The 15,293-nt window shown below is 45.0% G+C and overlaps 1 protein-coding gene across 1 annotated transcript in view; it reads left to right on the forward strand.

Annotated features, from left to right (window-relative positions):
• SLC15A1 (solute carrier family 15 member 1) overlaps positions 1-15,293 on the forward strand; it is a 47,777-nt gene that overhangs the window by 29,320 nt on the left and 3,164 nt on the right. The window contains exons 10-21 of the mRNA XM_055426589.2: positions 85-171; positions 717-806; positions 3,365-3,409; positions 3,549-3,581; positions 3,663-3,751; positions 4,412-4,493; positions 6,154-6,273; positions 7,518-7,661; positions 9,192-9,241; positions 14,164-14,271; positions 14,395-14,503; positions 15,058-15,201. Of these exons, the coding sequence (XP_055282564.1) occupies positions 85-171; positions 717-806; positions 3,365-3,409; positions 3,549-3,581; positions 3,663-3,751; positions 4,412-4,493; positions 6,154-6,273; positions 7,518-7,661; positions 9,192-9,241; positions 14,164-14,271; positions 14,395-14,503; positions 15,058-15,201 (1,101 nt within the window). The remainder of the gene's footprint in view (positions 1-84; positions 172-716; positions 807-3,364; positions 3,410-3,548; positions 3,582-3,662; positions 3,752-4,411; positions 4,494-6,153; positions 6,274-7,517; positions 7,662-9,191; positions 9,242-14,163; positions 14,272-14,394; positions 14,504-15,057; positions 15,202-15,293) is intronic.

Below are 15,293 nucleotides of genomic sequence, written 5' to 3' on the forward strand. Positions count from 1 at the left end.
CTGAAGGGAGTTCAACTGAAATGTGTTTCACTGATAAAGGAGTTGGTTCTGTTGTGAAACTTCCTTGTTCTTCTTTCCTTTCAGTTTGCCATCAAAAATAGGATTAGGCATCGGAGTAAGAAATTTCCTAAGAGGGAGCACTGGCTGGACTGGGCTAGCGAGAAATATGATGTAAGTGATGATTGTTGCTACAACGGCCCCAGTGATTGAAATTCATGTTATTAAGGCTACATGGATAAAATTGTCAGTTGTATCTTTATCAAGTTTATTAGCATTTTAAAGAAGACGATGCGTGAGAGAGCTTATTTACACTGAAAAGAACTCGAGAAACAGTGATATTTAATTTATCTAGAAACAGCATCACCTTTCTGTAGACGTTCATGTGGAATCATCAGCCTTGAGTTATGTGTCATTACAGTCACATAACTTTAGATCAAATATGGAAGAGTTAAGTGATGGTGGTGGGATTTACATTTAGTGAATTTACCTTGAAACGAGTAACTTACCTCAAGTGTTAAAGATGTTTTCATTCATATTTTCAACACATTAGGAACTTGGGGTTTTCTAAAGAAACCTGTGATAGAGTTCTTGGAACAATGACTCGCCTCCCAGCTTGTCTCTAGATGCGACCGTGTCCACGCTGAAAATAGCATTGCGGGAGAGCCATGCTGATTGTGGCGGGCTGTGACTGACACACTCTCTTCCTCCACCTGCAGGAGCGGCTCATCTCTCAAATTAAGATGGTTACAAGGGTGATGTTCCTGTACATCCCTCTCCCCATGTTCTGGGCCTTGTTTGATCAGCAGGTAATATGAAGCTATGATTCTGTGCATCTTCATTAACAGAACATGCTTTGGGCATATTTAGCTCCTGAAAATGTCCTCTTCCAGTTCCTTTTTCATGTTTCATTTATACGGTAACTGTTAGATCACCTTGTTGTTGCTCAGCCGTTCAATCGTTCAGTTCAGTCGTGTCAGTCTCTTGGCGAGCCCATGGACTGCAGCGTGCCAGGCTCCCTTGTCCTTCACCATCTCCCGGAGTTTGCTCTAATTCATGTCCATTGAGTCGGTGATGCCATCCAACCATCTTATCCTCCATCACCCCTTCTCCTCTTGCTCTCAATCTTTCCCAGCATCAGGGTCTTTTCCAATAGATCACCTTGGGTTTCTCGTTTTAAAAAATTAACTCTAGATGGTTCTATCCACATTTGTGTAGCAAAATAATGAAGAAAATTAGGTAGGGGTCAAGTAAAGGAGCCTTAGAAAGGGTTTTTTTAACATTTTATTTTGTACTGGGGTATAGCCAATTAACAATGTTGTGATAGTTTCAGGTGGACAGCCAAGGGACTCAGCCATACATATATGTGTATCCATTCTCCCCTCTCATCCAGGCTGCTACATAACATTGAGCAGAGTTCTCTGTGCTATACAGTGGGTCCTTGTTGGTTATTCATTTTAAATATAGCAGTGTGTACATGTCCATAGGAGTCTTGTGAAAGATTTGACCCAAGTATCCAGGACTCCTGCCAGTCAGAGTCAGAACAAAGAATTTTTCTACTGATGGTTGTTGTTTAGTCGCTGCTAAGTCGTGTCCAGTTCTTTGCAACTCCATGGACTGCAGCATACCAAGCTTCCCTGTCCCACTGTCTCTCAGAGTTGCTTGAATTCATGCCCATTGAGTCGGTGATGCCATCCATCCATCTCATCCTGTCACCCCCTTCTCCTCTTGCCCTCAGTCTTTCCCAGCATCAGGGTATTTTTCAGTGAGTCATCTCTTTGCAACAGGTGGCCAAAGTATTGGAGCTTCAGTTTCAGCAACAGCCCTTCCAGTGAATATTCAGGGTTGATTTCCTTTAGGATTGACCAGTTTGATACAGCAAGTAAAAGATGTATTGTCTTGTATGGGATCCACAGAATGTTTAGACTGAAACTTGATATCTTGCACACTGAAATGGGATGGTTGGGGTGGAAGTACCATCCAGAAATGTGAAATGACTCTGCCAAAGTCATTCTTCCCAGAGCAGGAGCTAGAACACATCATTGACTTGTCACAGCTGGAAGACACATACCTAGGAATTTTTCAAAATAAAAAATCCAATGCATGACGCTCAGGAGCCAAAGTCATAAGATAGCCTTTCTTTTAGAAACTGAGGTTGAAGAAAAAAATTTGCACACATGCGTGGTTTTATTGCACAGGTATGATTATTAAAAGGATATATCATCTCTTGGGAAAAAAAAAGTGTAGACATTAATCTCCTTATTTGAACGTATGGAATTTAGACCAGCATCTTAACATGTTTTGCATGTTGGGCAGGGACCAGTTATCAGAATCAGGCTTTCACTAGAAAGGCACTCAGCACCTTTCAGCTGTGTGACTTGGTGTCATCCTGTGAGCCTTCTGAAAGTGTAATGACCCAGGACAAGGCGGTGAGGATCAAAAGAGAGATCGTGTATTAAGTAGTCAGTGGCCGGCTTTGAAACCTCAGCCAGTGGCAGACTTCCTGACTTTCTATGCTGTTCTCCCAGTGGAGGGACCGGATGTGATAGATTACACTGAAACATTCACATATCCAGTTCTCCATGGGCTAGATAACATACACTTGCTCTGTCCTGCATCATCTGTTACTGCGGAACAGGTTGAATGTCAGTAGGCTGCCCAGGTTTAAATCCATCACCCTCTTGACGGGGTTACATTTTAGGACAGTCTAGCTGTCAGCAGTGGAACTCTTAACGGTTATGATATTCCTAAAACTGTGATCCCAGTGAATAGAGAATATCCTCAGGGTATGAAGCTGCTCTCACTTTGCAGGTGATGTCAGCTTCCCAACAAACCTCAGAAGTGCGTTTTTGTCTTTCTGAAGGATGTTGTTGTTGTTCAGTCATTAAGTTCATGTGCTACTCTTTGCGACCCTGTGGTCCACGGCATGCCAGGCTCCCCTGTCTTTTACTATCTCCCAGAGTTTGCTCACACTCATGTCCATTGAGTCGGTGATGCTATCTAACCATCTCATCCTCTGCCACCCACTTCTGCCTTCAATCTTTCCCATCCTCAGGGTCTTTTCCAGTGAGTCGTCTCTTTGCATCAGTTGGCCAAACTATTGGAGCGAGCTTGTCTCAGAGCAGTACTTTGTGCAGTTTTCATGAGGGCTTGGAGTACTGTTCGTTGTTAACTGAACAGTGGAAATGGAAGCGGTTTGTCCTCACCTATAGTCACAGCGGAGCCAGAGACCAGCCTGATGTTGACAGTTTTAAACCCCGTAACAATTCAGACCTCATTCCTGATTAGGAAAAGACTCCACACTGACTTGTAAAACATTTAAAACCCATGTTCCCAAATGATGCAGTAAACCTATTTGTTTTTTAAGGGCTCCAGGTGGACACTGCAAGCAACGACCATGAGTGGGAAAATTGTAAGTTTGGGGCATGGAGATATGGACAACCCCAGGTCACTATTCCTTTGCCCTCTTCTGCTTCCCTCTCATAACATTTCAAGCCCTCAAGTGATCCTCTATGCAAACTTCTCAGTGAGATATCCCCCGTCTTTTTTAGGGAGTCATTGAAATCCAGCCGGATCAGATGCAGGTAGGAGAGAATACTTCAGTTGCTTTCTGAGCTCAGAGCCACCACTGAGGCAATAACGACCCCTCTCTGCTTCACCTGCAGACGGTGAACGCCATCCTGATCGTCATCATGGTCCCTGTTGTGGATGCCGTGGTATATCCGCTGATCGCAAAGTGTGGTTTAAATTTCACGTAGGTGACCCTCGGCTTAGGGTCAGGGCTGGGGCTATGTTCCCTCACCTCCCAGAGCCCTGGTGGTAGGAATGTCTGGCTCTTCTCCCACGATGCCACGTGTCTGAAGGAGTTTTCCAAGAAATATTTTTGAATCAGATGTCTATGTGCTGACGTTTCTGAAAATTTGCCCTTAAAATAATAGCGCTATTAATGGCCATCTGCAGAAGCCTCTAATTAAGACTCCGTGGTGAGCACAGATGATAGAAATTTCAACTATGATCCAGAGGAGTCTCTAGAAATTAAATGTCCAAATGCAAGTGAGAAACTGTATTACATTTATCCTCCTTCATCTTGGTCATGAATAAAAGCCAAAGAGGCCCTTGGAGGGACTTCCCTGGCAGTCCAGTGGTTACAGCCCTGCACTTGCGCTGCAGGGTCCACAAGTTCACTTCCTGATTGGGGAACTAGGTTCCCTCAAGCCCTGTTACACAGCCAAAAATAAATAAATGAAGATGTGTGCTTAATTTAAAAAATAAAAGAGAGACCCTTGGGATCCACGTGTTTAGGGGGGAATTGGTTTTGTCTGGGGGTGGGAGAGGAGGCCTCCCTACGGGCGTTTGCCCTCAGCCCGCTCGCTCACGGCTTCCTGGGAGTCACCCTCTTGCTCATCTCCCCCAGCCCCTTGAAGAAGATTACAGTTGGCATGTTCCTGGCTTCCATGGCTTTTGTGGCGGCTGCCATCGTGCAGGTGGAGATTGACGTGAGTTGCCTTCTGATTCTCCAGTGGCCTTTCCTGGTGGGTCTGGGGACACGTCCTCCTCCAGGACTGAGACTGTGAGGGGGGCCAGGCAGGGACTGGCTGGTGAAGCAAGTCCTGGAGCTGTAGGCGGAGTGCCCTTTCAGTCAGCGTGCCCTGCGGGTTCTTCTCCCTGCAGAGGACGCAGCCACGATGCAGGGCCGAAAGGGGCACACTCAGGAGAAAACTTAGATGGTCCTTATTTACATGGGGGGGCTTCCATTTAGAATCCAGTTTTTATGATGGAGGGAAGGTTGTGGAACTTGTTGTTTTGCAATCTAAACTCCTAGGAGATCTGGTTAACAGAGGTTGGTCACTCACACAGTCCTTCAAAAAGCTCATTAATGGGAAATTGTTAATGGGAAGACACCCTTTGTAGTCTAACCTTCCCGATATGGCTAGTCCCGCAGCTCATCTGCATGTCAGTTGGGCTCAAAATGGGACTAAGGCTGTTCGTCTGGGATCAGGTCTTAGAGAAAAGGTCTCTGTGTGTGTCTCTCATGCCCTCTCCCCTCTCCCCGCTCCTTCCCCCCACGCCGCTCTCTCCGTGTCTCCTTCTCCATCTCTGTCCTTCTGTCTCTCCCTCCCCCTCTCTGTTTAAATGTTTAATTGTGGTGGAATATATATAACATAAAACTTACCATCTTAACCATTTCCGCGTGTGCAGTTTGGTCGCGCTAAGAACATCCATATGATTGTGACCTCAGTCTCCGGAACTCTTTTCGTCTTGCAAAACTGAAACCCCGTACCCACTGAACAACAGCTCCTTGCTTCCCGTCTCTCCAGCCCCCCAGGCACGGCCTTTCTTTTCTGTCTCCATGAATTTGACTGTTCTCTGTGTCTCACGGAAGTGGAGTTCTCGTCTTCTTGTGTCTGGCTGACTTCACTGAGCATGATGCCGTCATGTTGTAGTAGGTGTCAGAGTTTCCTCCCTTCAGGCAGAATAATAGCCTGTCATGTGGATGTAACACTTGCTGTTTTCCATTTACCTCTTGATGGACATTGGGTTGTTACTGTTGTCAGTAATACTGCCATAAACTTGGGTGTGCTCACCTTCTCTTGGACATGACTCACCTTATGGAAAATTATGGGGCTAAAATCGACATGGATTGCCTCAGTGACCCTGGGATTTGAGAGAAGACATGGTAGGGAAAAGGCAGGACCCCTGAGCAGAGTGTGAGGCAGGAGTCCATAAAGCGTCGTGAGGGGGACCTTCAGAGCGCCGTGTCCAGGGCTGAGGTCTGGGCTTCCAGAGTTACGAGCAAGGAGGCTGGCACTGGTGGGGAGAAGATCCCAGGCCCTACCAGAGCAGCCTCATGTAAGGGATGGTTGCTCTGACCCTTCGTGTACTGGGCTGCGTAACCTGGCATCTTGTGACCAGGTTTGACTTGGAGGTGGCCAGGTAGGCGCTGGGGCAGCCTTTTGCTGACCTATATGAGCATCACTTTCTACGGGTGCCAGGAGACATGGGAATGGAGGCCTCCTGGGCTTCATGGTGGGTGCCTGGTGTGCCTCAGCTAACATGTCTGCCTCAGCCAGGGGGATAGGATCGCAGTGCCAAGGTTAAGGTCATTGTCAACATGCGCCAAGGACCTCAAGGCCACGTCTCTTTTATTTTGCTCAGAAAACTCTGCCCATCTTCCCCAAAGGAAATGAAGTCCAAATCAAAGTCCTAAATATAGGAAATAATAACATGACCGTGTCTTTTCCCGGAACGACAGTGACATGTGACCAGATGACGCAAGTAAGTAGAAGCGAGCTTTCTTTGCCCTCTTCTGACCCAGGTTATAATAATAGGATTTGGAGAGCTGATCTTCTGGGTTCTTGGAGCAATCCCAAGACGAGCCCCAAAGTGAAACGTCTTCATCTTTAATCCGATTCTGGCTTCACTCTGGACCAGTGTCTATGAATCACTCGGGGAGCTTGTTGCAATGCAGATTCGTGACCAGTGGGTCTGAAATGCTGCATTTTTACAAGCTTTCTGGTGACAGTGCTTTTGCTGGAACACGGAACCACACTTTCAGGGGCAAGGTTCTGGGTCAGTGGTTCTTCACCAACGCCATTCTGGCCCCTCAGGGAACACTGGGCAATCTCTAGAGACATTTTTGTTGTTGTCACAACTGGGATTTTGCTGTCAGCATCTCCAGTGTAGAAGCTAGGGGCTTTCCAGGTGGTGCAATGGTAAACAGGAGGTACAAGAGATGCGGATTCAATCCCTGGGTCAGGAAGATCCCCTGGAGAAGGAAATGGCAACCCACTCCAGTATTCTTGCCTGGAGAATCCCAAGGACAGAGGGGCCCGGTGGGCTAAGGTCCATGGGGTCACAAAAGAGTTGGAGTGACTGAGTGACTAAACATGCACACACACACACATACACACACACACACTCATAGAAACTAGAGATACTGACACACCAGTCTGAGGCTGGAACACCCTACTGTGGATGGATGGTCATGGGTCTCGATTAGAGCTTCTCTTCTCTGGAGAGCTTTGATCATTCTAACACTGGCATCCCAGCTCCTGAAGTTTTGATTTAACTGGTCTCATTGCTGTTCAGTCACTTGTTGAGGTCCTGTTGAGGACCACTCCCTTAGATCTCGCCAAACTAATAATTGTTCAGGAAGAAAGAGTGTTTGACTCCTGATGCTTAGGAAAGGCCACTGTTGGTTTTCACCCAGGCTGTGGCTTTTCCTCGATGCGGCTCTTTGCCCAATGGTAGAAACAATTCCCATAGTGTTTATTATCATAAAATGAAAGTAAAATGCTGAATGAAAGTCATAGTTCTTGCGGTAACACTAAACAACTTCAGACTAGGGTCCACAGGGGTGGGCTGGTGCAGGAGCTGAGACGAACCAATGCCAGCTCCCCCCAAGGCATTTTTGATGTGTATGAACATGACCTGGGAATGTCAAATAGTGTGCATGACAGTGTCACTTAGTGCAGAGCAAGGCTCCGGTATAAACTGTGACCCCTTTCCCCCTATTATAGACAAACGAATTTATGACTTTCAACATAGACAACCTAAGTATAAACATTTCTTCTGCTGGATCACCAGTCACTCCAGTGACTCATAACTTTGAGTCAGGCCATCGCCATACCCTTCTCGTCTGGGGCCCAAATAACTACCGAGTGGTAAGTAGCTGGACATTTCCAGCTGACTCTAACTGTTTGTGTTGTTGGAGACACGGCCGTTTAGTGGCGTGACTTTGTTTTACCTCCATGTAATATTGTATTAGATAATCCTCGATTCTTGCTTTTTCAAGGACATAGTCATCTGACTTCCAATAAAGGTTTGACTGGTGGATGGGAAGGGTTGATAGGAATTTGACAAATATTAAAAAGAACTTCTGGGCACAGTATGGTGCGTTTGATCACAAGTTGCACAGTACCTGTGTGCATTCTCAAGAGACTTTTTGAGATAAAGTTTTAACTATACCTTTAATAGTATTCATTTTAAAAATTGGCAGTGAGTAATTGGGAAATTAGAGCCGTCTCTGAAAAAGAATAGTGGCTGCATCATGTAAAAGCAATAGAAATGCGTTAAAATGATTTCATGATAAAATATGGACATCTAGGTATTCCGTTCAGCACATAAAGAAGCTATGAAGGTGTAGTTGACCTCGTGAAGGAGTTGTGGGTATTCTGTAAGGCGAGTTTTGGTGAGCGTCTACAAAACTGCAGTACAGAATTAAGACTTGTTGGTAATGTGTATAATTAGGGGGCTGTTGGGAGGCTTGCCCTAAATTCTTAAGGGAGCAGTGTTCTGTGGAACCACTAAAAAGCAATCACTAAAAATTGTAAAGGCTTATGGAACTCTGCTCGATATTATGTGGCAGCCTGGATGGGAATGGAGTTCAGGGGAAAATGTATACATGTTTATGTGTGGCTGAGCCCCTTCGCTGTTCACCCAAAGCTATCACAACATCGTTAATTGACTATACCCCAATACAAAATGGCCTCCCAGGTGGCACAGTGGTAAAGAACCTGCCTGTCAGTGCAGGAGACATAAGAGACGTGGGTTCGATCCCTGGGTCGGGATGATCCCCTGGAGAAGGAAATGGCAACCCACTCCAGTATTCTTGCCTGGAGAATCCCATGGACAGAGGAACCTGGCGAGCTATAGTCCACAGGGTCACAAAGAGTCAGACATGACTGAAGTGACTTAGCATGCACACACAATACAAAATAAAAAGGTTTTTAAAAATTGTAAAGGCTCCTTTTAACTTCACATAAACCAAGGCTGAGTGGTGGAGCCTAGTGAATTTAATCACGGTGCCCTTGCTGCTGCTGCTGATGCTAAGTCACTTCAGTCGTGTCCGACTCTGTGTGACCCCACAGACGGCAGCCCACCAGGCTCCCCCGTCCCTGGGATTCTCCAGGGAAGAACACTGGAGTGGGTTGCCATTTCCTTCTCCGATGTGTGAAAGTGAAAAGTGAAAGTGAAGTCGCTCAGTCGTGTCTGACCCTTAGCGACCCCACGGACTGCAGCATACCAGGCTCCTCCATCTATGGGATTTTCTAGACAAGAGTACTGGAGTGGCTTGCCATTGCCTTCTCCTAGCTCCTAGAATAAATGCCCCCAGCACGCTCCTTCTCTAAAGCCTGAACTGTTCATTGAAACTTATTCTAAGGAGTTAGATTTGATAATACTTTCTTTCTCAGGTAAAAGATGGCCTTAACCAGAAGCCGGAAAAAGGGAGAAATGGAATCAGGTATGTGTACTTCTTTAACACTTAAGTTGTATCAGCTTCTGTGTACCCATGTAAAATCCAGCTGTAACAAGGATATCAAATGAGAGTCTGGGGTTTCCCCCAAGAATGTGAGGCTGATTCAGTATTTTTTAAATCATAAATAAAATCCATCATCTTTCTATACGAAAGAGGAAAATCTACATCATCAAATCAATTGATGCAGAAAAAAGATTTGATAAAATTCAGCATCCATTCATTTAACAACCCTCAGCAATGGGGTCACACAGAGTCGGACACGACTGAAGTGACTAGTAGCAGCAGCAAACTAGGAGCTGAAGGGAAGTTCCTTATTCTGAAAAAGTACTGGACTTCCCTGATGGTCCAGTGGTTAAGAGTCTGCCTGCCAGTGCAGGGGGCACAGGTTCAGTCCCTGGTCAGGGAAGATTCTACATGCCACGGGGCGACTAAGCTCGCTCCACAAGTACTGAGCCCACATACTGCAACTACTGAAGCCCCAGTAAGCCAGAGCCCACACTCCACAACAAGAGAAGCCACCGCAGTGGGAAGCCCATGCACCGCAGAAGAGCAGCCCCCTCTCACCGCAACTAGAGAAAGCCTGTGCTCAGCAACAAAGACCCAGCACAGCAAAATAAATAGAATTTTTAAAATCCAGCTAACATTGCACTTAATGGCAGAAGTCTAAATGCTCCCCCCAATATCAGGAACTAGGTCAGGTCGTCTGCTCCACTCCTTTTCAAGATCCTTGCAGATGCTAGTGCCATGAGGCAAGAAAAATAAGGAAAAGCATCTAGATTGGAAAGGAAAAAATAAAACTCTGTCTCCACACAGAAGGCATGAATGTCTACATCACAAGTCCCATGGACTCGATAGCAAAAGTTCATAGACTCACTAAGTGAGTTTAGGAGGGTTACAGGATACAAAGCCAATGACAAGACAAACGTATTTGTATATACAAATGTATATCATCGTATATAAATGATTGGAAGCTGAATTTTTGAAGCAATACCTTTTACCATTGCTTTAAAAAAGTGATGAAATACTATTTATAAATCTTATAAGACACATGTGGGGTTTGAGAGCTGAAACTAAAAAAGACTGATAAAAAATCAATGAAGAGCTAAGTAAATGGAGAGATACATTGGTTTCATTGCTGTATCAAGTTTTCTAATCAAAGATATCAATCCCCCAAACCGATCTATAGATTTAATGCAATGCCTATCTCAATTGTAGCATTAGTTTTTTGGTTTATGATTTTTCCAGCTTTACTGAGATATAATTGACAAAATTGTAAATATTTAAAATATACAATGTGATGGTTTGATATATGTTGTCAAATATTTGCCACAATCAAGTTAATTAACATAATCATCCCCTTAAAGTTACCTTTTTTAAATTATGAGAATGCTAAAAGATTTAGTCTCTTAGCAAGTTTTAAGTATATTATTAATTAGTTATAGTTACCGTGCTGTACTTTGGATCCTTAGAACTTATGCATCTTAAAACTGGCTGGAACTCCTCTGGTGACCCAGTGGTCAGGACTCCCGGCTCGCAGTGCAGGGGGCCTGGGCTCGACTCCTGGTCAGGGAACTAGATGCCACATGCGACAACTCAGGGTTTGCAACTAAAAGGATCCCACGTCCTGCAACTAAGACCTGGTGCAGTCAAATAAATATTTTCTTCAAAAACTGAAAGTTCATGCCCTCTGACCAGCATCTCCCTTCCCCATCCTCCCCTTCCTTGGCAACTACCACTCATTTTTTTTTCACCGAGGTATTCACCCCAAAGAAATGGAAATATATGTCCATTCAAAAACTTGTAGCTAAATGGTCAAAAGGCATGAGTGTCTACATCACAAGTCCCATGGACTCGATAGCAAACAAAAATGTAGAAACAATTAAAATGCCCATCAACTGATGAATAAAATGTGGTCTGTCCATACAGTGGAATATTATTCAGTCACGAAAAGGGAGGGAGTACTGCTCTGTGCTGCAGTGTGAATGCACCTTAAAGACATGATTCTAAGCTGACGAAGCCAGGCACCCAGACCTCCTGCCGTGTGGTTCCATTTACATGAAACAGCAGCATATTCACAGAGAGAGAAAGCCAGGTGGCAAAGTGGTTGCCAGGCCCTGGAGGTGGGAGGGGGCGTGGAGAGGCCCTGCCCAAGTGGGTTGAGCGTCCTTTTGGACGGGCCAGAACTGGGGCTGTTGTGCTAGCTGCACAACCCTGTGGCTATAGTGAAATCACTGAGCTGTAGGCTTTCTTTAAAGGGGTGAGTTTTGCTGTATGTGAATTCTGTCTCATAAAGCCTATTTATTTTTATTTGAAGAGAAACAAATATCTCTGTCCCCCAGTTATTCTTCAAGGAACCAGTCCCATTTGTGTCATTTTCTCAGCTGGATCCCACTGAGAAAACTTAGTAGCTTCGATCCTGGTGCTCTTAACAGGCCAAAGCCAAGGGTCCCTTAATGGGGCCCTAGGACTTGCCCTAGTCAGAACTCTTAGAGCTCAGTAGGTCTTGAACCGCTGCTTTCCTCACCCTTCAAAGAGCTCAGAATGTGTTTGCTGCTTATGCTTTACTATTTTCTGTGTGTATATGAGAACACATCTGATATTTGTGATGTTGCTTTTTTTTTTCCCTCGGATTACTTCTATTCTTACTGGTACCAACCCTAAGACATATGTCAGGCAGGCAGTAGTACTCAAGTGTTAGGGTAATGTTTTAAGTCTTATGTCTTATACAAAGCCAGGCCCCAGGCCCAAGGGTCTACTCCTAATTTCATGCTATTTCCACTGTCTGTGTTTCAAATGGTTCATCTTCAGTTCAGTTCAGTCGCTCAGTCGTGTCCGACTCTTTGCGACCCCATGAATCACAGCACGCCAGGCCTCCCTGTCCATCACCAACTCCCGGAGTTCACTCAAACTCATGTCCACAGAGTCGGTGATGCCATCCAGCCATCTCATTCTCTGTCGTCCCCGTCTCCTCCCACCCCCAATCCCTCCCAGCATCAGACTCTTTTTCATCTTAGTCTTCTATAAAAGTGGTATTTACAGTTTGGAGCAGAGTTCATTCTGTTAGGCTCCTGTTGACCTCCATCAGGTTCAGTTTTCTACTCGAATCACCTGTCAAATGACACCAAGTCAAATGCCTAAGGACTTTTGGACTTGAATTTCATTCATAAAAATGTTCCCTCAGTCCCTGGAATTTGACAGATATAACTTATTGCCGCAAACGTAGACAAAACTTGGCTACCATTGACAAAAAAATTAATAGTCCATCTAAAGAAGAAATAGAGAATTTTATTTGAGCCAATCTGAGAAGTATAACCCAGGAAGCACTCTTTCAGAAAACTCTGAGACCTGGTCCACTTGTTAGAAGTCAAAGGTACTTCATTTATACAAAGGTACTTCAAAATATACATTTTTGAGACAAAAGATTATACTTCAAAATGACACACTGACATTTTTGCATCAGGCTCACCAAAAACAGGGGCCAGATCTGAATGTACAAAGCGAGGGGCAGGCAACCATGACCCCTTACTGAATAAGGAAACAATGTTATCTTCCAAGGACTCACATTGCTGGCATCAGAGGAACGAAAACAAAAAAGCTTTGATCTCTGCAGTGGAGCCGGCATTCTCACCTTTGAGGAGGTCTGGTTAATGTATAATGAAGATGCATGCCAGTAGGGAGGGCCTTGTGGCTCAATTGGTAAAGAATCTGCTTGCAATGCAGAAGACCTGGGTTCGATCCCTGGGTTGGGAAGATCCCCTGGAGAAGGGAAAGGCTACCCACTCCAGTATTCTGGCCTGGAGAATTCCATGGACTGTCTAGTCCTTGGGGTCACAAAGAGTCGGGCACGACTGAGTGACTTTCACAAGGAATATGTTACGCTTCATTTTCTTGTGCTGCCTTGAAACATAAATTTTATTCCATCACCCTATATTTTATGAATGTGAAAGTTACATTGTTCTTTATGGTTCTTAAGTATATACCATTATCACTTCTCATTCTCTAAATTGGATGATCTATATACCTTCACTCATCTCTCTGTCAGAAAAGACCCACCAGTCTTATTTAAGGCGGCCCGCTTCTCCTCCCTGAGGGAGCATAAGAATGTCAGAGTCTCCTCTAGCCTGGAACATTTGAGGAAGGGGTCTCTAACCATTTGTCACCCTGGTCACCACCTATATGGTCCTTTGGAGGAAATAACTCAACGGGTCCCATGGAAGCTTGGGCACAGGAGACACTGCAGAAACTAGAAACCCTGGGACCCAGTACCCAGTGCTACTGGGTGTTCCGTTCCCAGCCGTACTCCTATGGGATGCTGGTCACTGTTACTCTGAGATCCGCAGGCATAGGTCTTTGCCATCTAAGGGGAATTCCTTGAAGCTCTCTCTGCTTCCTGGGCTGGCCCAAGTCATCCTCTCCACTCCTTGGAGCCCCTCCTTCCCTGAGGCTGCTCTTTAAAGGTAAAGGAAATAATTGGGCTTCTCGGACTCCCAAAAGAAGCTCCAGCTGAAGACTGACGTTTAGGTACTCGGCAACTTCTGCTTTTGGTCGTTCACTGCTTTGGCTCTCAAGCTTCTGGAGTAAGAAGCCCAAGACATGGCTGCCTTCTGGAAAGGAAAGCGATCAGCACCTATTTCAGCCCATACTTAATATCCCCAGATATCACTGAAACAGTTCCTAGTTACAAAGTAGTTAGAAGAGTTCCCAGAGTTTTACTGTTAAATAAATTCCCTTAGGTGTGTTCTCATAAGCAGGCAAGCAAAGACAAACCTAGAGTTGGTTACTTCTGTCTTGATCCTCTAGAAGTCTCCTGCGATTCTCCGCAAGGAAACAGAGCCCAGCTTCAGGTGCAGCATACTGTAACCTAGACCAAATTGTCTGCTCACAAGACCCGTGGTTTTCTGTTTCAGATTCGTAAATGCTTTTGGCGAGAGCTTCAACGTCACAATGGATGGGGAAGTTTACAACAATGTCTCCAGTCACAATGCCAGTGAATATCTTTTCTTCTCTTCTGGCGTGTAAGTACCTACAATGGCCACTTTGCTCTACAGTTCAAGGGTTTCGAGCCTTTTTCTTTAAATAGTACATTGAAGGTTTCAATACCAAGAATGTTAACCTTATATTAAACTTTCTTTTTGTAGAAAGAGCTTCACGATAAACTCACCAGAGATTTCACAACAGTGTGAAAAGGAGTTCAAAACATCCTACCTTGAATTTGGTAGTGCGTTTACCTATGTAATCACCAGGAAGGTTAGTGACTCATTGCACTGAATCAGACATGCCACTCAAACTTTATTGATGAGAGTCCTTGCAAACAGAACATAGGAATGATTTGATGGAGTAATATACAGGTCTGTATTTTAAACAAGTTTAGGATTAATTCAGTTCACCACTAATTCTTTAGTTTATCATTGCCTTAAGTTCGCTGTTAGAATAAAATTACACAGACTGACTTACTCTAAAAGTTCACGTTGACCAGTATCTGATGCTTCCTCGTAGACGTTTAACATAGACTTGGAGACTTTTAGTTCAAAGAGCTGGGAATGTTTTCAACAAACCTGACTTCCAACCTACTCTCTCATTGAAGAGGAGAAAGATAGTGAATAGACTTTCAAGTCCCACCAAGGCCACCCCAGCCCGAGGGTAAATGCAGTGTTGCATGCTTACATTTACAAGGTGTACTTTCTGGATAGAGTGTGTGAGGTAACCCTGAAGGTCCAAGTTCAGGTGGCCGGTCTGTGTGATTTGTATTCTGGAAGCAGTCGTGATTTTCACGTCTTCTTGTTTCTGCCTTCCTGGTTCAGAGCGACGGCTGCCCCGAACCAAAGATTTTCGGAGACATCTCCCCCAACACGATCAGCATGGCTCTGCAGATCCCCCAGTATTTCCTCCTCACCTGTGGCGAGGTGGTTTTCTCCGTCACCGGACTGGAGTTCTCCTATTCTCAGGTTTCTTGTCTGTTGTCTTGTACACCCCTCTCCTACAACCCTGCTTCCAAACATGCTGCTGGGACTTAATAATAAGCGGGAGCAGCCCTGTA

The sequence above is a fragment of the Moschus berezovskii genome, chromosome 13, assembly GCF_049115385.1.
Source record: "Moschus berezovskii isolate FMDL1 chromosome 13, NW_MosBer_1.0, whole genome shotgun sequence".
NCBI classification, from domain to species: domain Eukaryota; kingdom Metazoa; phylum Chordata; class Mammalia; order Artiodactyla; family Moschidae; genus Moschus; species Moschus berezovskii.